Here is a 21,757-nt window from a genome sequence, read left to right as displayed (position 1 = left end):
ACTAACGTGTGTACCTCTCGAACTATCATGTGTTGCCAATCCCGCAACAGTTCTAACCGGGAATACTGGTGGTCCATACCGGAGCTTGCCAATTTTTCATCAGAGTTCATCTTTTTTTAGGGTGAAGTTCCCTGTTTTGGTTTCTTCCTATCCCTTCACTTCACATATTCAGGCGGGAGAGGAGGGCATGCAACCCGTCACCAGATTGCCCTTCCTTGGTAGTCGCCGCTTCTTGCATGTTCTTGTCTCCGGTGACATCATGATCCTCAACATTAGCATGCACATTTTATGTACCAAGGTCCAGCTTCATTGCAACACTTTCCTTGTCCTTCTCTTCACCTACTAGAGCTGACGTATTCTTTAATGGGCATCGACGAGTCATCCAACTCGTACTCCCCATCTTCATCCAAGCCTGTCATTCCCTGCCTTGCAGGGTATGTTTCATGTGCCAGTCGAGCCACCACCACGGTCCCGACCTCACGCACCCTTGAACGGCATGCCCCTGGCCAAAGCAACAAAACCACCTTGACTAGCACTCCAATCACTATAAATGACCTTCTTATCGGTTACCGCCATCATATAGTCCTCATACTCTATATCATCCGGCCCATGAACCTCGTCTTAGGTTATGACCAAGGATGTCGCAAACTCCACAAAAGAAGCCGATCTTCTCGCATAAAAATTTGCTCCTTCCCATTAAGGTTCAAGGGTGTAAACCTAAACCCTGGATGGGTTCATCTCCATGTTGTTTACCAGGCCAATCCTATGAGCCATCTGATCAGCAATGCCTTGCAACCTAGAGGTTCGGAGTATCATCAACATGTGCCCAGATGTTGATCCGCTCCAGCTTGACTGATCCTGGTTTTTGTTTGCCATCATATTCCTCAATAAGTGCAACCAAACCACGGAATATTCACTAACCCTGATGCATGACCTTGTTTCAGTCACCTAGGCAAAAGCACTATATCATGAAGAGATTGCCATCAACTTCCCCGATATCCGGTTCGTGTGCAAAGTTCCATGCATATTTCATAGCATCCTTGAATGCACCTGCACCAAAAAACTTGTTCGTGTTCACTTTTGCAACCGCCAAACGTCTAGCAGATTTGGAGAGACCTGAGATTTTCTCTTCACCCACAAAAATATCATCAAGTTCTTCGTCTTTCAGCTTCATCGCCTCTTCTAGATCGGTTCCAACCCCGCCCTTGCCTTTTCCTCCCGCCGCACCGTATGGACTCCTTGAGGACGATGACGCGGCCATCTGGCCGACGAGTGCAGTCACGGGGCGAGGGACTATTATGAGATCAGGGACAGAACAAGACTCACTAACTCGACGCCGACGGGGAGATGGCGGAGTACAAAAACCCTAGACGCCTAGGGGTACAAGGCTTTCATGGTTTGCCTTTTCTTTTTGAGAAAATGTCATAATTTTTTTTGAGTTGTAGTTTTTTTTCCTGATGTTTTTTTTTGAGAAGAAGTTTTTTTTGCCTGATAATCGAGAGAAGAGAACTCTTTTGCACAGTCGCCTAAGAAGCGGGCCGAGTCCATTGGAGGCCCAGCGGAGCGACGCGGCCGCACATCAAAGGGCGCTAGTAGATACTAGAAGCGCCGTTTGAGCTGTGTTCTCTTCTGCGCCACTGCTCCCCGCCGCCGCCGCCCCGCCTCCGCCGCCGCGTCCTCCCCGACGAACTACGGGACCGAGATCCGCCGGCCTGCCGCCTCGACCCGTGACCCGTCCCCGAGGTACTCAGCCCGGCCGCCCCCCAGTCCCCTTCTCCGTGGCTGGATCAGCGCGATGCGTTCCTGACAATTTTTCTTCCTCTCTCTCTCTCTATGTGGCTGGGCAGATGGAGAGGGTGCTCAAGGATGACGCCATACAGGAGAAGGGCGAGCGCGCCCGGATGGTGAGACGACCGCCCAACCCCTCCTCCCTGATCCGCTCGGTTCCACTGTTGCTTTAGGTCGGTCGGTCCGTTCGTTCGTTCCACGGTGCTGCTCTCCCAGCTGAGAGCTGAGTAAGGGCCAGCTCGCGGAGCACCAGATCGGGCGCCTGAGCGTTCCCTGCCGCCGCCTAGTGGTTTCGCTTCATAGGATCTGTGGCTTACCGATGCTCTGTTGCGGCTGCAATGTGCTTTTGCAACAGTGTGCAATGGGCTTACTCATCTCCTTTTATTTGGACTGCAAAGAGGCTGTAGATTGCGTGCTTTGTTGAATTATCGTTCAGCCCCTTTTGTTATATGGGGTTCTAACTCATTCGGTCTCATCTCCTGGCAGGCATCTTTCGTTGGTGCCATGGCGATCGCGGACTTGGTCAAGACCACACTCGGGCCAAAAGGAATGGTATGCGTGTGCTGTTCCCAGAGAAAATGTGCATTTGGACAAAAGATGGCAGCCCTTTGAATGCTAGTGTTAGTGTGTCTCCCTTACATGATGCCTTGTTTATGCCCAGGACAAGATCCTTCAGTCGACTGGCCGAGGGCGGAGTGTCACTGTTACGAATGATGGGGCTACCATTTTGAAGTCCCTCCATATCGACAACCCTGCTGCCAAGGTCCTTGTTGGTATCCTTTTTGTTTGAATCTATTGCTTGGTGATGTTCATGCTGAGGTGATGGTTATTTCTAGATCTGGCAATATAGGCTTCTTATAGCTTTTCCTGACCTTATTTGATTAGCTGGTTGTATGAATGTTCTTCCTAATTGAAAGAATATGTGGTCCTTAATGATCATTCTTAGACATCTCCAAAGTTCAAGATGATGAAGTTGGTGATGGAACAACTTCTGTTGTTGTTTTGGCTGGAGAACTTTTGAGGGAGGCTGAGAAGTTGGTTAACATGAAGATTCACCCGATGACTATTATTGCAGGTAATCCTCATTTTAGACACAGTTTATCTAAAATGTTATCCCTAACAGGCTCACATTTAAAAATTGTGCAACATCTTAATTATTACTTCAATACACGTTACTGAGTCTTGGGTGAGTAATGATACAATAGCAACACTTTTTGGAGCAGTCGGACATGTGAATTCTGAAAAATGAGATCTCACGCTTACATACTTATTATTTTTTGTCATGCTTAAATGATTAAAAAGCAGCTCCCTCAGTATTGGTAACTTCTGCATTGATGCCATTTTAGAAGTACAAGATAGTATCTTGAAAAACGAAAATGTGAAAGCAGTGCAGTTCTGCATTGATGCCATTTTAGAAGTACAAGATAGTATCTTGAAAAACGAAAATTTGAAAGCAGTGCAGTTCTGCATTGATGCCATTTTAGAAGTACAAGGTAGTATCTTGAAAAACCAAAATGTGAAAGCAGTGCACTTCTGCATTGATGCCATTTTAGAAGTACAAGGTAGTATCTTGAAAAACCAAAATGTGAAAGCAGTGCACTTCTGCATTGATGCCATTTTAGAAGTACAAGATAGTATCTTGAAAAACCAAAATGTGAAAGCAGTGCACTTCTGCATTGATGCCACTTTGTCAATGGAGAACTACGACCATTTGTTTTCTGTTCCATTTCATGTTTGCCTTTTTGTTTTTTATGTCGTTTTGTTTGATTATTTATGCAGAAACAGCACACATGATATTTGAAAGAGAAAAGAGATACATATTGTAGAACTGTTTGCAGATCTTTAGCTAATCATTTGGTTACATGTGGACATCTCTAATGCTTTGTCATCTCCCTTAACTATTAGGTTACAGAATGGCTGCTGAGTGCGCCAGAAATGCTTTGTTGAAGAAGACCATGGACAACAAAGATAATACAGGTCACCTATTTAGTTACCTTCTCATATACTCCCTCCATCCCAAAATAAGTGTCTTTGACTTTAGTACAAAGTTGTACTAAATCAAAGACACTTATTTTGGGATGGAGGGAGTATGATTTTGTCACTATGTTTAAGCACTATGTAATCTTCTGTTAGTTATTACTTGTGTGGAACAAGGTTTATGTTTACTTCCTGGAATACTAGCTTATAGGACCTGGTATCATTGGTTGCCCTAGTTGGGGCCTGGCAGTATTTTCAGTCAGATGTATAAATTTTATTGCATTCATTATGCTTTATAGTTTATATATCAAGAGTTCCCGCCCAGGAATATTCTTCTGACAATAAACCTTCATTGGTGCTGCAGACAAGTTCAGATCAGATCTCATGAACATCGCCATGACTACACTTAGTTCGAAAATTCTCTCCCAGGACAAGGAGTATTTTGCTGAACTTGCAGTTGATGCTGTCCTCAGGCTTAAGGTAAAAAGGACTGGGGGAAGTTGGTCATACCATATATTTTCTATATGTGGGATGTTGTTTGAGGTCTAGTTCAGTATAGTTCTTTATTATTAATTCACATCTGTTGGTAAAACGTTGATTTGATATCATCACACTTGTTCATTGGTGGCAGGGTAGCACCAACTTGGAATCAATCCAAATTCTGAAGAAACCTGGAGGATCTCTTAAGGATTCCTTTTTGGATGAAGGGTATGTTCTTTCACAAACTATATTATGGGAAACCTAGTTCTCTTTTACCCCAAATATATTATGGTCCTATATCAGTTCCAAGCAGACTGGCATCAGTTTAACATTCTGAATCTGTTTTGTAGGTTCATCCTTGATAAGAAGATTGGCCTGGGTCAACCAAAGCGAATTGAGAATGCTAATATTTTGGTTGCGAACACCGCTATGGATACAGATAAAGTTAAGATTTATGGGGCACGTGTCCGGGTGGATTCGATGTCTAAGGTTGCAGATATTGAAGCTGCTGAAAAGCAGAAAATGAGAGAGAAAGTTGAGAAAATCATTGGTCACGGGATCAACTGCTTTGTCAACAGGCAGCTAATCTACAACTTTCCTGAAGAACTTTTTGCTGATGCTGGTATCCTTGCAGTTGAGCATGCTGACTTTGAGGGTATCGAGCGGTTAGCTCTTGTCACGGGTGGTGATATTGCATCTACTTTTGACAACCCAGAGTCTGTTAAGCTTGGGCACTGCAAGCTCATCGAAGAGATTATGATTGGGGAGGACAGGCTGATTCATTTCTCCGGGGTTGCGATGGGGCAAGCTTGCACCATTGTCCTGAGAGGAGCAAGGTATGTCTTATTTGTGCAGCTCCTTATCATGCAGTGATAACATTGTACTCCCTCCGTAAAGAAATATAAGAGCGTTTCTAAACGCTCTTATATTTCTTTACGGAGGGAGTATTATTCAGTCATTCTGTTTTATTTGGCCGCACATTGACTATGTGTCTTGTTGTCTACAGTGAGCATGTGCTTGATGAGGCTGAGAGGTCCTTGCACGATGCCTTGTGTGTGCTCTCCCAGACAGTAAATGACACGCGTGTCATATTTGGTGGTGGATGGCCTGAGATGGTGATGTCCAAAGAGGTGGATGAACTTGCAAGGAGGACCCCTGGGAAGAAATCTCATGCGATTGATGCTTTTTCGCGCGCCCTGCAAGCCATCCCAACAATCATAGCCGACAATGCTGGTCTGGATAGTGCCGAGCTGATCTCTCAGCTCCGAGCTGAGCACCAGAAGGAGAACAGCACTGTTGGAATCGACGTCATCAGCGGCGGGGTAGGCTCATCGTGACACCGATTTTGTATCTGAACCTGTACCTGAGGGAGTTTGGAACTAACATGGTCCCCTGTTGTGCAGCTGGGAGACATGCAGAAGCGTGGCATCTGCGAGGCGTTCAAGGTGAAGCAGGCCATCGTCCTGTCGGCAACCGAGGCTGCGGAGATGATCCTGAGGGTCGACGAGATCATATCCTGCGCCCCACGCAGGAGGGAGGACAGGATGTGAAGATACCCACGAGCTGTTTTGATGCTTGGCTACATATGTATGGTTTGCCGAGTTGTGGCTGGGTTACCGTGGGTCCATGGCTGCTTTGAAGTCTCCATTTCGATTGTCGTCGAACCCGGACCCCAAAGCGACTGGAGCTTGTGGGAGTAGCTAGCGTTCCGTAGGGGGTGGCTTTGGTTTTCTTGAGTTATTTTCCACTAGAGAATATAGTTATGTGAATGCTGTAACCTTGTTTTAACTGCATCTTTGCATGCGGAGGCGCTTATTTCAGAACATGCATGCGCTGCTGCAGCTGTGAGTTTTCCATCTTGTCTGCTGTACTCTGTTGGACATCAACCATTTGCTAGTGTCCTGCGAGGTAAGAGACATGTATGACTGAAACTGGATCCAGTCCTGTTTGCAACTATGAGTAGATGCAGATCAATTGCTATCTGTTCTCTTGATTATATCCCGGTAAAATAAAATATAGGAGAAAGTATGTAGTGCTGGCCCGTGAGATTGAGTAGAGCTAGCTAGTCTCTACAAGCAACTTAAAGCCCCAGTCTTTAGTTGATGGTCTGTTTGAACAGTGCCTTCTTATTGTCAACAGGTTGCATACAGCTTGTGATCAATATCAGATGAGCAGCTGCCTCTACTGATATGAACCTCATCTAGCTTACATAAAACTGTCACTTGCTAGAACAAACGCACTGATGTGCCTAGAAACCCCACATAACCAAAACATGTCCTCTTAACTACTTTCAAGTTCAGAACCAAAGGGGTTACAGAAAGCTGGATAACTAAATGATGAACATGTCCACAAGGAGCTAAGCCTTGAAGGCCTTCCCTCAACCTCAAAAAACCTTGTCCACAAGGAACTAAAACAGTTGTGTCTAAGAAACTCAACCACACCATAACTGGGAAGTCCATGCCGCAAATACTACTCCCTCCGTCCCAAAATTCTTGTCTTAGATTTGTCTAGATACAGATGTATCTTTTCATATTTTAGTGTTAGATACATCCATATCTAGATAAATTTAAGACAAGAATTTTGAGACGAAGGGAGTACAATACATGCACTGGAACACAAACAGTCAGCACACCACACACATCAGAGGCATCTGCTGCGATACATAACACAAGATGGGTTTGGCGTGGTTCTAGTCAAGATATGGACTCCTGTCACAACGTGAGATGCCGAATATCAAACACATCGTGTTCTAGACCAGCACAAGCTTTTCAACACCAACCATGTGGAAGCAAATGATACACCAAACATTTGGCCCCGCCGCGATCTAATCCAAACTTATCAGACCGCAACACTTGCATGCGCCCATCACATGGCCTTGTCCTGCGCCGACACGATGACGCCCTCCCCGTCGTCTCGCCTATAAATCCAGCGAACGGCTCAGCTCAACAGCATCACCTGATCGCCACACGTATCCACCACCAGCTGAGCACTGCAACATCCATAGCAGACAGCAGCACACGTTCTCCAAACCTCCAGCTGAAAAGCAATACCCAGCCAGAACCATGGCCGGCGCCAAGAGATTTGCTCAGTTGGCCAAGAGGCTCACCGTGACGGCCAAGGAAGACCAAGGATGCTGCACCTCTGCACCGGCTAAGGGCCGCTGCGTCATGTACACGGCCGACGGGAGGCGCTTCGAGGTCCCGCTGCTGTACCTCGGCACAACGGTCTTTGGTGACCTCCTGAGGATGTCCCAGGAGGAGTTTGGCTTCGCGAGTGATGGCAAGATCACGCTGCCCTGTAATGCCGCGGTGATGGAGTACATCATGTGCTTGCTGAGGAGGAATGCCTCTGCCGAGGTCGAGAAGGCGGTGCTGAGCTCTATGGTGACACCTTGCCACTACACTGGCTCTGTGATGCCTACCGTTGGAGGCATCTAAATCAGGACGCTAGAATGATCAAAAACTTGTGAATTAGTGAACCGGCCAGGTGGTACAGGGGCCATTTTAGGATGAACCATCAGGAGAATATTTAGAAGCCATCAATACAAGAAGTAGGATAAAATTTACAAAATGGAAGAGAAAGCAGGCTGTACTCCACGAAAAGATTTATTTTGGGGGGTAAAAGACACTGATGTTTAACTGTTACTGAATTACTGAATGTTGTACCCACAAAACTTTACAGAAAGTGTCGACACAAGATTTAGTAGAAGTCTGTTATATATTCAGAATCTTCAGACATGCAGCTGGCTGAAGGCCCAAAGGAGAGTGCAGAGAAAGAGCTAAGGAATGGCTACAGCCTACAAGTTAGGTAGGCCATCAAGAACTAAGATATGACACTATTCGACAAGTTATCTGTACTGCATCAATTAAGATCATCCCTTTCGCACCTAATCAAAATGTTAAGAGTATGCATTCAAGTACAATCGCAAATTCCAACTAAGTCAGCTTCTCATCTGAAAAAGAAAAACTGTTGACAACTATAGGCCCATGGTTTCCTTCCAATTTCTTCCCTCCGTCCCAAAAAATGTGTCTCAACTTTAGTATGAACTATGTTAAAGGATGTGACAAATAATGTATTTTTTCCATGAAAATTGTCTCTTATCTACATTTCCTGTGACAAACGAATCTTACATCAGACTCTACAGAACTCCTCTCGGACCTAACCAAAAGAAATATTTCACTAGCTAAACTAGTAGCTAAGCACAGAGAGCAAATTGATGGCTGAGTACTAGTCCCATCGATGGCGCCACACAGCTAGCACTGTAGTTGTGGCCATGCTCAGCAATGGAGCTCAAGAACGCCCTCTCGACCTCCTCAGAGGCCTCTCTCCTGACCAGGCACAAGACGTACTCCATCACCGTGGCATCGCAGGGCAGCGTGATCCTGCCTCCATCGCTACCGCTTGCAAAGCCAAACTCCTCTTCGGACATCCTCAGGAGCTCGGCGAAGACCGTCGTCCCAAGGTACACCAGAGGGACCTCAAACCGTGCTCCGTCGGCGGCATACACCACGCAGTGGCCCTCATCGGCAACCACAGACGACGTTGTGATGCAGCATTCATCGTCGGCTGTGTCCGAGGCATGATGCCGGCGGCGGGCCCCGGCTCTGGCAACCAACATCCGCTGACACTTCTTGGCCAGCTGAGCAAGTTTCTTTGGATGGATCATGGTTGAGTCTGATGTGTTCCTGACTGGCTAAATTTCAGTTTGGCTCTGAAACTCTGAAGGCGTGTTGTAGATTGTGATGTGGCTTGCATATGAGATGAAGAAGTTTGTGTTGAGCAGGCCATGGATTTATAGTAGGAGGAGAGGGCTCAGGGAAGTGCATATGCGTGTGGGTCGTGTGTAGCTATCAGCGAGAGCGTTGGGCAGGGGACAATGCCATGAGTGCCCTTCATGCAGTGTTGTTGCAACTAGCTGCAGACAGTGTGATGAATGATTTTGGTGAGATTTTCAAGCACCTTCCATGTCTGAAATGTGGTTCGGCTAGGGGGTCCTCGTGCCATTTCCCCAGCAAACCCATCACGACGCGTGTAGGCGAGACGTCCAGCCCAAGCTCCGGCAAGTGCCAAACACTTGGCCCCATTGCCCCAGTAGAACCTGATCCAGATCTCATCATGGCACCGCCATAAACGAAACACCGCCATAAACACTGGACCCGGATGGCCCCACAATGCCTCTGCCCAATTCAGCAGCGAAGACTGTTGTAGGCATCTTATCACCCAGCCACTAGTCCACTATCCTTGCCTCCATAGTGCCATGGCCCAGCAGAATCAAACGATCTCATTATCATGCACGCATCGAGCTCATGGCCTTGTCCTCTGCCCAACGCAAATTACTCATACGTCTATGCCTATATATTCATGGGCAGACGGGCTAGCTAGTAGTGCACCAACACTTCATCAACAAACTCACAGGCTAAACATTTCTGAGCAACATACCTCAGAACCATGCCCAGCAGAATAAACTCTGAATCTCATTGCCTCCTTCAGGAGCCACCATTTCACGCACCGAGCTCATGGCCTTGTCCCCAATGCAAATTAGTCATACGTCTGTGCCTGTATATCCATGGGCTTCATCAACAAACTCACAGGCTATTAGGCTAAGCATTTCTGAGCAACATACCTCAGATGTAAGACCACACAGACATGACCATGATCCATCCTAAAAGATTTGCTCAGTTGGTGAGGAAGTGGAAAAGTGTCAGGACAACATCCAACGACAACGAAGCAGGCTGCACGACACTGCAGGTCATAGATAAAGGCCACTGCACCGTGTACACTGCCAATATCCAAGCAGTATGGTGTCACTGCACCAGCAGCTTGCAGTTTGTAGCTCCTGAATATATGCCAAGCTTTTCCCTCAATTTTGCATGTTTTTCCATGGTGTAAAATAGCTCGACACTGGAGAATGGAAATTACATATTAGCATACCAGCTTATTGCATCCTACAAACTACCATTAACTATAAGTCTACAACCATATATCATTAGGACATAGGGCGCTAGAAAGCGATTTACTTTAACCTCGGGATTCAGAGTATAAAAGCACCACTACCATTAAGAGAATCAAAGATGTGATTATAATGTATGCTAAATAAATAAAAAAATTCTAATTTTCTGTTGCACTTATCTTCCAAAAAGTGTACTGAATCTGTATACAAGAACAACAAATACATACCCTTTTCAGAAGAAAATAGTCCAAGGAAGTTACCGTACAATATGCTCAACAACAGGGTTTATTTGATTTCTGGGCATTGTCTACAAAATAGAAGACCAAAAGCAAAGGTAGATATGTGATATCCTACGTTCTTCAGAAATTATTAAGTTTCTTCCCCAACTGAACTGATGTACTGCAAACGGCAGTTAGGGCGTATTCCGCCCTGCATTTTCATTTGTAGTGTGACGAGCTGACGAGAGGCCACCCAGCTCACGCAAGTAGTCTCCGACACAAGGGAAATGGTACCCAGAAGTGCACACTTCCGATGGCAGCGGCGCTGGAAACGTTCATCTTCCAGGCAACAGACTGCAGTTCCTACCTCAAGAACCTATAACCAGCTCAACCCACCTCCGTCTGGGACACACGATTCAGTTCCGACAGTTCTAGGTACAGTATGCTGATCATTCATCTAATCCTCCATCCGCATTCCCTTCGCTGCGCCATCACCGCGTTCTGCCACCTTCTGGTCAGGCACATCCTCTCCTGTTTCCTTCCCCCACATATCATACCGACAAACTTTCTTCAGTACTCTATACGGCGAACTGCAGCAAAGGCCAAAGTATGTGTCAAATAGCCAAATTTCTCTCAGTAAAATAGTATTTTTTGTATCATTTCTCGTGATAGTAGGATCTTACATCAGACTGTACAGGGATCTTCAGGTTCTAACAAAAATAATCACCAGACAAGCTAGTAGCTAAGTACAAAGAGCAAACTGATGGTTGAGTCCCATCGATGGCGCCACACAACTAGCAATAGAGCTCAAGAAGGCCCTCTCAACCTCCTCAGAGGCCTCTCTCCTGACAAGGCACAAGACGTACTCCATCACCGTGGCATCGCAGGGCATCATGATCCTGCCTCCATCGCTGCCGCTGGCGAAGCCAAACTCCTCCTCGGACATCCTCAGGAGCTCAGCGAAGACCGTCGTCCCAAGGTACGCCAAAGGGACCTCGAACCGTTCTCCGTCGGCGGCGTACACTATGCAGTGGCCCTCATCAGCAACCATAGACGACGTTGTGCTGCAGCATTCGTCGTCGGCGGTGTTTGAGGCATGCTGCCAGCGGCGGGCACCGGCTCCGGCAGCTATCCGCTTGAACTTCTTGGCCAGCTGAGCAAGCTTCTTTGGATGGATCATGGTTGAGTCTGATGTGTTCTTGGCTGGCTAAATTTCAGTTTGGCTCTGAAAGTCTAAAGGTGTGGTGTAGATTGTGATGTTGCTCTGTAGGAGTAGATGAGATGAAGAAGTTTGTGTTGAGCAGGCCATGGAATTATAGTAGAAGGAAGAGAGGTCTCAGGGCAGTGCATATGTGTGGGTTGTGTGTAGCTGTCGGCAAAAGAGTTGGGCAGGGGACAAGGCCTTGAGTGCTCTTCATGCAGTGTTGTTGCAACTAGCTGCAGACAATGTGATGAATGATTTTGATGAGATTTTCAAGCACCATCCATATCTGAAATGTTTTTCGGCGAGAGAGCCCCATCGGGTCCTCGTGCCAATTCCCCAGCAAACCGATCACCATGGTTGTACAGGCCAGGCATCCAGCCCCAGCTCCGGCAAGTGCCAGACACTTGTCCCCAGCAGAACCTGATCTAGATCACATCATGGTGCCTCCAAAACGGCAGCACCACATGTACCATGCCCACAACACTGTCTCCTTCCCAACCATCACACGCTCCACCTCCACCTTGTGGGCGCTTGCTTTACCCTTGACCTATAAATCCATGGCCTACTGCCCTCCAAACACCACCATTTCATCCACAGATAAAGGCATTCCAAGCTCCATCTCGCAGAAGTATTTCTCCCGTTTCCAGAGCCATGATGGGTGCCAAGACACTCGCTCAGCTGGCCAAGAAGTGGCAGAGGGTGTCATCTATCGGGCAGAAGAGGCCCACCTGGTCGTCGTCAACATACAGCGGAAGAAACGGGAGGGTCGTGCGGCACATCATGCTCACCGGTGGCCGGCAAGGGCCAGTTCGTCGTGTACACCACCAACGGTGTGAGGTTCGAGGTGCCGCTTGTGTTCCTCGGCACGATGGTCTTCGTTCAGGATGTCCCAAGAGGAGTTCGGCTTCGCAGGCGTTGACAGTGGCAGAATCACGCTGCCCTGCGACGCATCGGTGATGGAGTACGCCATGTGCTTGCTCAGGAGAAGCGCCTACGCAGAGATGGAGGCCGCGTTCCTCAACACCATGGCGATGCCATGCCACTATCATGCGACGGCATATCTGGGAGTTAGCCAGCATTTTGGTGTCTGCAGCTCCTGATTAGCATCTGCAGAGATATAGGAAAACAGGAAAAAGGCAATTTGTCTATGTGAAGCATTTTGATCTTTGGTGGAAGATGGACAATAGTCAGAGACAATGTTCTTCCACCGTATATATACTTTTTCTTGTAGTGATAAATGATCATATACAGATTTTTAGGATCCAAGCAGTAAGTGTCGAACATTTTTTTCTATGCAGTTGTATGGCCTCAGACACAAAATGTTACAAAGAAACGTTGAGGTGGAAGGCAAATCTTCACATCTGCAGAAGGGAGCTGACCTTTTGGAGAAAGGCGACTTCATTTTTTCTCAACTGCTGATAAAACCGTCAAATACCTGAGTCGGGACTGGCAAACCTGCAAGTGTTCAGAAATCAGGTGTGTCACACAGCATGAGCTCATCGAGACTTTGTGGTTGGCAAATTTGGATGCCTCTAGTTATGTTCGGGTCATGGATGTCCACTTACAGCATGAGCTCACATTACAGCATGTCCACTTCCCCAAAAGAAATACCAAAGCGGAATTAATGACAAGTCCTTGGATAGATTCAAGGGTGTGGCCCGGAACACTCAACTGCCAGGAAATGGTTGGCACTTGGCACCACAAGCTATGCTAGAGACCATGCAGACCATGGGTGTGGACAATGAGATATGGAACTTCCAGCAACTTGGCAGATCTGCAGCAATCAAAACACTATTAAACCAACAAGCACCTAACATGCAGTTTCAGGTGTAAGTGCAAAATACACCCAAAAGCAATGAAGTGAGCTCCTCTTCACCTCACCTAATTGCAATCACACAATTCCTGCAAAAGCATGAACTTCAAATCCCTTGATACAGGAGGCTGAACTGAATGAAACACCGCCATCACCGTCAAAAAAATGAAACACCGCCATAAACGCTGGACCCCGGATGGCCCCACAACGCCTCTGCCCAATTCGGCAGCATAGACTGTTGTAGGCATCTTATCACCCAGCCACTAGTCCACTATCCTTGCCTCCATAGTGCCATGGCCCAGCAGGATCAAACGATCTCATTGCCTCCTTCACGAGCCATCGTTGAAATCATCGAACTCATGGCCTTGTCCCCTGCCCAATGCAAATTAGGCATACGTCTATGCCTATGTATTCATGGGCTAGCTAGTAGTGCACCATCACTTCATCAACAAACTCACAGGCTAAACATTTCTGAGCAACATACCTCAGAACCAAGAACACACAGCCATGACCATGATCCATCCTAAAAGATTTGCTCAGTTTGTGAGGAAGTGGCAAAGGGTCAGGACAACATCCAGCGACAACGAAGCAGGCTGCACAACACCACAGGGCACAGATAAAGGCCACTGCGCTGTGTACATGGCCAATGCCAGGAGGCTTAAGTTCTCCCTGACTTGCCTCAACAAGACAATCTTCGGCGAGCTGCTAAGGATGCCCCAGGAGGAGTTTGGGTTTACATGTGATGGCAGGATCACACTGCCCTTCGATGCAGCGGTGATTGAGTATGTCATGTGCTTGCTCAGAAGAAATGCATCAAAGTAGAGAGACCGTTCCTGAGCTCTATAGTGATGCCTTCCCGATATCCAAGCAGTACGGTATCACTGCACCAGCAGCTTGCAGTTTGTAGCTCCTGAATTTTGCATGTTTCTCCCACGATGTAAAATAGTTCAACACTGCAGAATGGAAATTACGTATTAGCATACCAGCTTATTGCATCCTATGAAGTACCATTAACTACAAGTCTACAACCATATATCATTAGGACATAGGGCGCAGGAAAGTGATTTACTTTGAACTCGGGATTCAGAGTACAAAAGCTAACACCTAACAAGCACCACTGCCATTAAGAGAATCAAAGATGTGATTATATTGTATGCTAAATAAATAATTAAAAAAAATCCAATTTTCTGTTGCACTTATCTTCAAAAAAGTACTGAATCTGTATACAAGAACAACAAATACATACCCTTTTCAGAAGAAAATAGTCCAAGGAAGTTACCATACAATATGTTCAACAACAGGGTTTATTTGATTTCTCGGTATTGTCTACAAAACAGAAGTTCAAAAGCAAATATCAGTTAGATGTGTGATATCCTACTTTCTTCAGAAATCATCAAGTTTCTTCCCGAACTGAACTGATGTACTGCAAAATGTAGTTAGGGCATATTCCGGCCTGCATTTTCACTTGGAGTGTGGCGAGCCGAGGCCACCCAGCTCATGCAAGTAGCTAGTCTCCGATAGCAACTGCGGTGGAAGCGTTCATCTTCCAGGCAACAGACTGCAGTTCCTACCTCAAGACCTATAACCAGCTCAACCCACCTCCATCTGGGACACGCGATGTCAATCCAACAGTTCTAGGTAGAGGTAGGGACAGCAGTATGCTGATCGTTCATCCAAAATCCTCCATCCGCATTTCCTTCGCTGCGCCATCACCGCATTCTGCCACCTTCTAGCCAGGCCCATCCTCTCCTGCTTCCTTCCTCCGCATATCATACCGACAAACTTCCAGCCCATGTTTTTTTTACTTTCTTCAGTACTCTATACGACGAACTACAGCAAAGGCCAAAGTATGCGTCAAATAGCCAAATTTCTCTCAGTAAAATATAATATTTTTATCATTTCTCATGATAGTAGGATCTTACATCAGACTGTACAGAGATCTTCAGGTTCTAACAAAAAAAATCACCAGATAAGCTAGTAGCTAAGTACAAAGAGCAAATTGATGGCTGAGTCCCATCGATGGCGCCACACAACTAGCACTGTAGTTGTGGCAATGCTCAGCAATAGAGCTCAAGAATGCCCTCTCAACCTCCTCAGAGGCCTCTCTCCTGATAAGGCACAAGACGTACTCCATCACCGTGGTGTCACAGGGCAGCGTGATCCTGCCTCCATCGCTGCCGCTTGCGAACCCAAACTCCTCCTCAGACATCCTCAGGAGCTCAGCGAAGACCGTTGTCCCGAGGTACGCCAGAGGGACCTCAAACCGTGTTCCGTCGGTGCTGTACACCATGCAATGGCCCTCATCGGCAACCACAGATGACGCTGTGCTGCAGCGATCATCGTCGACCATGTCTGAGGCATGCTGCCGGTGGCGAGCATCGGTCCCGGCTGCCAACATCCGCTGGCACTTCTTGGCCAGCTGAGCAAGCTTCTTTGGATGGATCATGGTAGAGTCTGATGTGTTCCTGGCTGGCTCCGAAAGTCTGAAAGTGTGTTGTAGAGTGTGATGTTGTTTACAGATGAGATGAAGTTTGTGCTGAGCAGGCCATGGATTTATAGTAGAAGGAAGAGAGGGATCAGGGTAGTGCATATGTGTGTAGGTTGCGTGTAGCTATCAGCGAGAGCGTTGGGCTGGGCCCTGGGGACAATGCCATGAGTGCTCCATGTGCAGTGTTGTTGCAATTAGCTGCAGACATGAAATGTGATGGAATGATTTTGATGAGATTTTCAAGCACCACCCATGTCTGAAATGTGCTTCTGGTTAGAGAACCCTATGGGGTCCTCGTGCTCGTGCCATTTTCCCAGCAAACTGATCACCACGGCTATGCAGGCGAGACGTCCAGGCCAAGCTCCGGCAAAGTGCCAAGCACTTGGCCCCAGCAGAACCTGATCTGGATCACATCATGACCATCAAACCACAGCACCACATGTACCATTGAACATGGCATTCTCGCCTGCCCAACCATCACACGCTTCACATTACTTTACCCTTGAGCTATAAAATCCATTGCTAAGAGCATTACTAGTAGTGCCCTCAAACCCTCAAACCCCTAAAAATAACCGCTTTTTTACAGTTTTCGCCGAAAAAACGCCGTAGGCTAGAACCTCTAAACCCTCAAATCCGTAAAAAAATTTAGAGGTCCAACCCTCAAACCACTTTGCAATCTGTAGAAGTAGGGGTTGAGGGGAAAATCTCCCCCCAACCCGCACTCCTCCTCGTCGCTCGCTCCTCGCTCGCGCGGGAGCCAACCGCTCCTCCTCCCGGCCTCCTCCTCCCGCCGCCTCCTGCCGCGCCGGCCATGGAAGGCCCCGCCGCCGCCGCCCCCGCCCCCGCACCCGCCCAGCCCGTCCCGCCCGCCCGTCCCGCCCGCCCCGCCCGTCCCGCTGCCTCCTGCCGCGCAGGCCATGGCGGGCCTCGATGGAGCGCAGCGCGGAGCGGCGCGCGCGGACGCACCAGTCGGTGCTGGCGGCGGGCAGCGGGTCGTTATCCCCGTCGGTGGCCCCCGAGGACGTGCTCCGGAAGCAGCGCCTGCTGGCCAGCCCGGCCATGAAGCAGGTCGTGCTCTTCCACCAGCCGGCCAGGCCCGGCGACGCCTTCGACCAGGTGCTCAACGGGCTCGCCCGCAAGCTGCCGCACCGGGCAGAAGGTGCTCGACTGGAACGCCGGCCTCGACAGCGACCTCAAGTCGTGGTAGTGTGTGTATGTTCAGAGTTCAGAAGACCTCACGCCCTGTTCTTCAGAGTTCAGAAGACCTCACGCCCTGTTCTTTTCTCGTTCGTTTCGTTTACGGGTTGGGTTTGAGGGTTCTAGTATTTGCCCCTGTTTTTCAACCCTTAAAAGTGTCAAAAAGTGGCACAACTCAACCCTTAAAACTGCTTTTTAGATTTAAGGGTTTGAGGGTTCTACTAGTAATGCTCTAAGTGCCCTCCAAACACCACCGCTTCATCCACAGACAAAGGCATTCCCACCTTCAATAGCAGAAGAATTTCTCCAGTTTCCAAAACACAAGAAACTACCATGATGAGTACCAAGACATTCGCTCGGCTGGCCAAGAAGTGGCAGAAGGTGGTTGCTATGAGGAGGAAGAGGCTCACCGGGTTGTCATCAACGTCTGCGAAGAAACCAAAGGGTCTTGCAGCACATCATGCTTCTCAGTGGACGGCAAGGGCCACTGCATCGTGTACACTGCTGACGGCGTGAGATTTGAGGTGCCGCTTGCGTTCCTCGGTACGACAGTCTTCGGCGAGCTCTTTAGGATGTCCCAAGAGGAGTTTGGCTTCACAGGCGTTGACAGTCGCAGAATCACGCTGCCATGTGATGCATCGGTGATGGAGTACGCCCTGTGCTTGCTCAGGAGAAGCGCCTCTGCAGAAATGGAGGCCGCGTTCCTCTACTCCATGGCGATGCCATGCCACTATCATGCTGCGGCACATCTGGGAGTTAACCAGCATTTTGGTGTCTGCAACTGCTGATCACCATCTGCCAGACATAGGGATATAGGAAAAAAGGAAATTGTTTATGTGAAGCATTTTGATCATGCAAGTGAAGAAGCAAACAAGGAAGATGGGCGGTACTTAGGGACACTGCTCTTTCAATGTGTATATATACATCTTGCAAAGATATATGATTGATCACAGATTTTTAGGACCTAAGCACGAAGCATTGCTGAAAAATTCTTCTGCATAGATATATGGCCTCAGACCCCAAAATATTACAAAGGAACATTGGCGAGGGCTAGAAAATCTTCACAGATAGAGAAGGAAACTGACCATTTGTAGAAAAGATCTGTGTTTTATTCGAACCAAGATAAAGTTGTGAGATTACATTTGAATTGGGATTGCAGTGGAACATTGACTAGGGCTAGAAAATCTTCATAGATGGATAAGGAAACTTTTTTTTTGCGAATAGGGTAAGGAAACTGACGGTTTGTAGAAAAGCTGTGTTTTATTCGACCAAAGATAAAACTGTTGAATTTTATTTGAATTGGGACAGGAAAACCTGCTAATGTGCAGAAACAGACCAGTAATCAGAGACATTGAATGAGCTCATCCACATTTGTATTTGGCCAATCTAGGTACCACACAACCACTAGTTAAGTGATAAGGATCAACGTGATGATCCTATAGTTTTTGTCCGATCTTTCACCGCAAGACAATTAGATAGCAAACTTTCTAATCGCGTGATCAATCCACGCAACCTGAAGATGAGGAAACGAATCCAGCAAGCAACGTGAAGATGAACAACATGCCTCTAACCTTGGCACGATAATCCTTGATCACACAAGAACCTTCATGCAATCATCACTTTATTTGATAAATAGCAGCGCCGTCCCCGGAGGGATGATTCACCACGTGGACACAATGTTCAAAACTCAATCTAAAAATTTCACCCCCTCTAAACCTAGCCACTAGCCTCCTTATATAGGCATCTAGAAAACTAATCGGTTGGACAGGCCCACACCGAAATACACAAAATAAAAATCCTAAGTGGCCCATAACAAGACTTGGAAATAAAAATAGATAAAACTAGAACCGACCAAGTACATGGTTCGGTCACCCCCTTTGGCACACCTCTAACTTGGAGGAGTCCTGAAGTTGGGCTTCACCTCCTCCTTCATGGGAACAACATGAGGTACTGAGATGCCCTCATCATTAAGTCACTGTCATGGACAATACAAGTAAACTTCAGGTACTAACAAAGTGAGCCCTGCGCTGCAACTTACATTACTGCAGTCCATGAACAAAAGCCACCAGAAAACAAAAATAGTGACATGAACTAGTGACAGCTCCATAGAGATGGACCTGATGCCATTCTGGCCCTGATGGTTACCAACTGGTTGGCCCATAGGAAAATGCAATGGAGATACCAGGAATGGCTGTCACATGCGATGCTGAAATCATGCAGACGATGAGATATGGAGCTGTCAGGCAACTTGCTAGATTTGCAGCAACCAAAGCACTGCTAAAGCAAACAACAAACACCTAGCATGCAGCTGAAGCTGAAGCTGTACTCACCTATTCAGAGATGATTACTGCACCGAAGGGACCCTGGATGGTTTGCTCTACTAGATGACCAGTTGCGCCAAATGGCGCAAAGACCCGTTTAAAACCATGTTCGTGTTGAAAATATTTGCATTTTTTCAGTAATTGTATATTTGAGTACATTTGGTAAGAACTTATACCCCTATATATAAGTGAAATTAAATGCAAATATTTTCTTAAGGTAATAATTAATGCCACAAATTAGATCATCGGTAGGTCAAGATAGTTGAGTCTGCAATTAGGAACTCCGAGTAGCTGTAAACTTGCATTAAAAAAGGAGTAAACACAAGTGACACAATAAAATGTACTTAATACATGAACTTGTGAATATTGTGTACAGGAGAAGTTAAATAGAAATAGTGGTCAATTAATCTAACCTCACCATCCAGAGAACTAATCTGGACGTGCTTCCTTCAGCTTTGTCAAATAAGAACATAGGCCAAAAGAAAGGGATGAGATTAGCTGATAGACAGACATGCATCATATAGATAGCTTTGGTCACCTAGCTTATGGTAACTAAGATATGCAGTATTTAGATCAGGTAGAGCCTGTACCAGCCGTGTCGAAAATGACCTCATCATCTAAGCTGCTCTTCATGGTGGGTGTGTTTCGGCGGGTTGTAATTGGCAAAAGCAGAAATGCCTTCCATAGACATCATCCACCAGCTGCTGCTCAGATAGTCTATGATTCCATCTTTTTCTTTCAGCTCGTGTTCCAGAGATTTACTTTTTGTTGAACCAACTGCAACTTATCATAGTTGATGTCTTGCAGCACTTTGTTGTAAGAGGCTTCCATGTATTTAAGAGGTTCGTCTGCCAGCCAATCTTCAGACTCATCCAGTTTCATAGACATAGATGGATATTAATGTCTTTGCAAGTTCATTATTTAGCTGGTACTCAATGGATAGAATTAAACACTTGCCTCGAGGTCCTTGCCTTGTGTGTTGAGTAAGCTGCGCTTGGAAGGCCAAGCTCTCTCATCGTAGCATCCGGAAGCACTTTTGTTGGAATATTAACGTTTTCCATCACGGCGGACTGGTCACAAAGAGAAAGACATTGTAAGCAAGTGTTTGAAGCTAGGCTACAAATTGATATTCTGAATGTGATCCGTGATCCAGCAAAGAAGCAATAAAAATACCATACAAATTTGCCACTAAGGTAACACTATATATATAGGCCTTACCCAAATGGAAAAGGAAAAAAGAATGGGAAAACTTCCTGTATTAGTATGCAGTTGAACAAAATATTTTTCCAAAAACAGGACACAGTATCTCCAAAATAGGCATCATAAACGGCAGACACTAAGCTCGTGATCATTTGTTGAACTTTTAGTCTGGCACGTAGCAGTATATCATGGCCAGATCTTCTCTCAAGTAAATGAAATCCATGTTTTACTTTCTTGCTTTATAACTTATAGTGCTTCCTCTTCCAGTATCAGAAGATGATGAACTCAGACATGATGTTGTATATGGATAAACAAAAACAAATATGACTATTTTTTTTGATAAAAGGTGCTTTATTACTTAAAATACTTAAGCATTACACCCGGCCTCTGCATAATTGAGATGCACATAGCCATAACCAAGTCCACGTTCCAAAAAAACAACAACAGAAAAAGGCGAAATACACTTAATCAAAGAGTCTGTATAACGCCTAAAGCGTAGGAAGACCAATCCGAAGATCATGCGGTCATCCATGTCAGTTAAAAGTATCCCTCGTCGTGGCCTCCAATCGTGTACACACCTCCGTAAACAGGTCTCGATACTCCACACGTTATAGAGACGACCATAAACGGAGCGTACCCATACATCTGTAGATAACCTACATAAGAGAAGTATTTTTATCGTTAAAAATCTTATCATTTCCACATAGCCAAAGCGACCAAATAACAAATAAAATTATCTGAACCCAAAGTGTCGTGAATAATCTGTATATTTATTGCTTCTTCTGATCTTAGCTACCAGTTTCAAACCCTCAGTATATGTAGTGCACTTGACCATCTATTTGGAATATTCTGCTTGCACTGGGGTGTCTAAGCATGGGAGAGGGGAGTTACCATGATGTTAACATCACACATCGACATTACTTCATATTATAAAGCAAATGCAGGATTGGTCCTTGGTCCACCAGCCATCTCACCGAAGTCGACGTTGTCGCCGCCGCATCTGTACCCTCCAGTTCCACCATCGCCAACAGCATAGTCAGAATATTGATAGTAACAAAATACACCAAATGGGGCAAGGCCCTAATTCATCATTTGTAATGTATCTAAGAAAATTCATTGTT

General features: G+C 46.4%; 5 protein-coding genes, 1 long non-coding RNA gene and 2 pseudogenes across 6 annotated transcripts; 4 read left to right on the top strand and 4 right to left on the bottom strand.

The window, feature by feature from the left end:
• Positions 1-1,602: 1,602 nt before the first annotated feature.
• On the top strand, positions 1,603-6,219 carry LOC119302758 (T-complex protein 1 subunit beta-like). The gene is made up of 11 exons (XM_037579809.1): positions 1,603-1,743; positions 1,848-1,904; positions 2,275-2,340; positions 2,450-2,561; positions 2,735-2,863; positions 3,694-3,765; positions 4,130-4,245; positions 4,397-4,473; positions 4,596-5,081; positions 5,252-5,567; positions 5,649-6,219. Exons 2-11 carry the CDS (start codon positions 1,848-1,850, stop codon positions 5,793-5,795), a joined length of 1,578 nt encoding a protein of 525 aa, XP_037435706.1. The 5' UTR covers positions 1,603-1,743; the 3' UTR covers positions 5,796-6,219.
• A 709-nt stretch (positions 6,220-6,928) lies between these two features.
• LOC119302759 (auxin-responsive protein SAUR36-like) lies at positions 6,929-7,863 on the top strand. The gene has a single exon (XM_037579810.1). The coding sequence runs from the start codon at positions 7,308-7,310 to the stop codon at positions 7,680-7,682; it is 375 nt and encodes a 124-aa protein (XP_037435707.1). The 5' UTR covers positions 6,929-7,307; the 3' UTR covers positions 7,683-7,863.
• Positions 7,864-8,362: 499 nt separating this feature from the next.
• LOC119297839 (auxin-responsive protein SAUR36-like) lies at positions 8,363-9,124 on the bottom strand. The gene has a single exon (XM_037575467.1). The coding sequence runs from the start codon at positions 8,909-8,911 to the stop codon at positions 8,441-8,443; it is 471 nt and encodes a 156-aa protein (XP_037431364.1). The 5' UTR covers positions 8,912-9,124; the 3' UTR covers positions 8,363-8,440.
• A 1,322-nt stretch (positions 9,125-10,446) lies between these two features.
• On the bottom strand, positions 10,447-11,832 carry LOC119297838 (auxin-responsive protein SAUR36-like). Its single transcript, XM_037575466.1, has 2 exons — positions 11,097-11,832; positions 10,447-11,003 (listed from the first exon to the last, which is right to left on the bottom strand). The coding sequence occupies exon 1, from the start codon at positions 11,591-11,593 to the stop codon at positions 11,156-11,158; it is 438 nt and encodes a 145-aa protein (XP_037431363.1). The 5' UTR covers positions 11,594-11,832; the 3' UTR covers positions 10,447-11,003; positions 11,097-11,155.
• Positions 11,833-12,020: 188 nt separating this feature from the next.
• On the top strand, positions 12,021-12,941 carry LOC119302753 (annotated as a pseudogene).
• A 2,366-nt stretch (positions 12,942-15,307) lies between these two features.
• On the bottom strand, positions 15,308-15,937 carry LOC119302751 (auxin-responsive protein SAUR36-like). The gene has a single exon (XM_037579808.1). It carries the CDS (start codon positions 15,874-15,876, stop codon positions 15,412-15,414), a length of 465 nt encoding a protein of 154 aa, XP_037435705.1. The 5' UTR covers positions 15,877-15,937; the 3' UTR covers positions 15,308-15,411.
• Positions 15,938-17,448: 1,511 nt separating this feature from the next.
• On the top strand, positions 17,449-18,056 carry LOC119302752 (annotated as a pseudogene).
• A 663-nt stretch (positions 18,057-18,719) lies between these two features.
• Positions 18,720-21,738, bottom strand: LOC119302755. Its single transcript, XR_005147726.1, has 3 exons — positions 21,528-21,738; positions 21,215-21,292; positions 18,720-20,506 (listed from the first exon to the last, which is right to left on the bottom strand). It is a non-coding gene; the product is annotated as an uncharacterized LOC119302755 (long non-coding RNA).
• Between the last annotated feature and the right edge of the window lie 19 nt (positions 21,739-21,757).

Source organism: Triticum dicoccoides, chromosome 5A (genome assembly GCF_002162155.2).
Source record: "Triticum dicoccoides isolate Atlit2015 ecotype Zavitan chromosome 5A, WEW_v2.0, whole genome shotgun sequence".
Lineage (NCBI taxonomy): Eukaryota > Viridiplantae > Streptophyta > Magnoliopsida > Poales > Poaceae > Triticum > Triticum dicoccoides.
The sequence above is the reverse complement of the archived record's forward strand: the minus strand, read 5'-3'. Positions and strand labels throughout refer to the sequence as shown.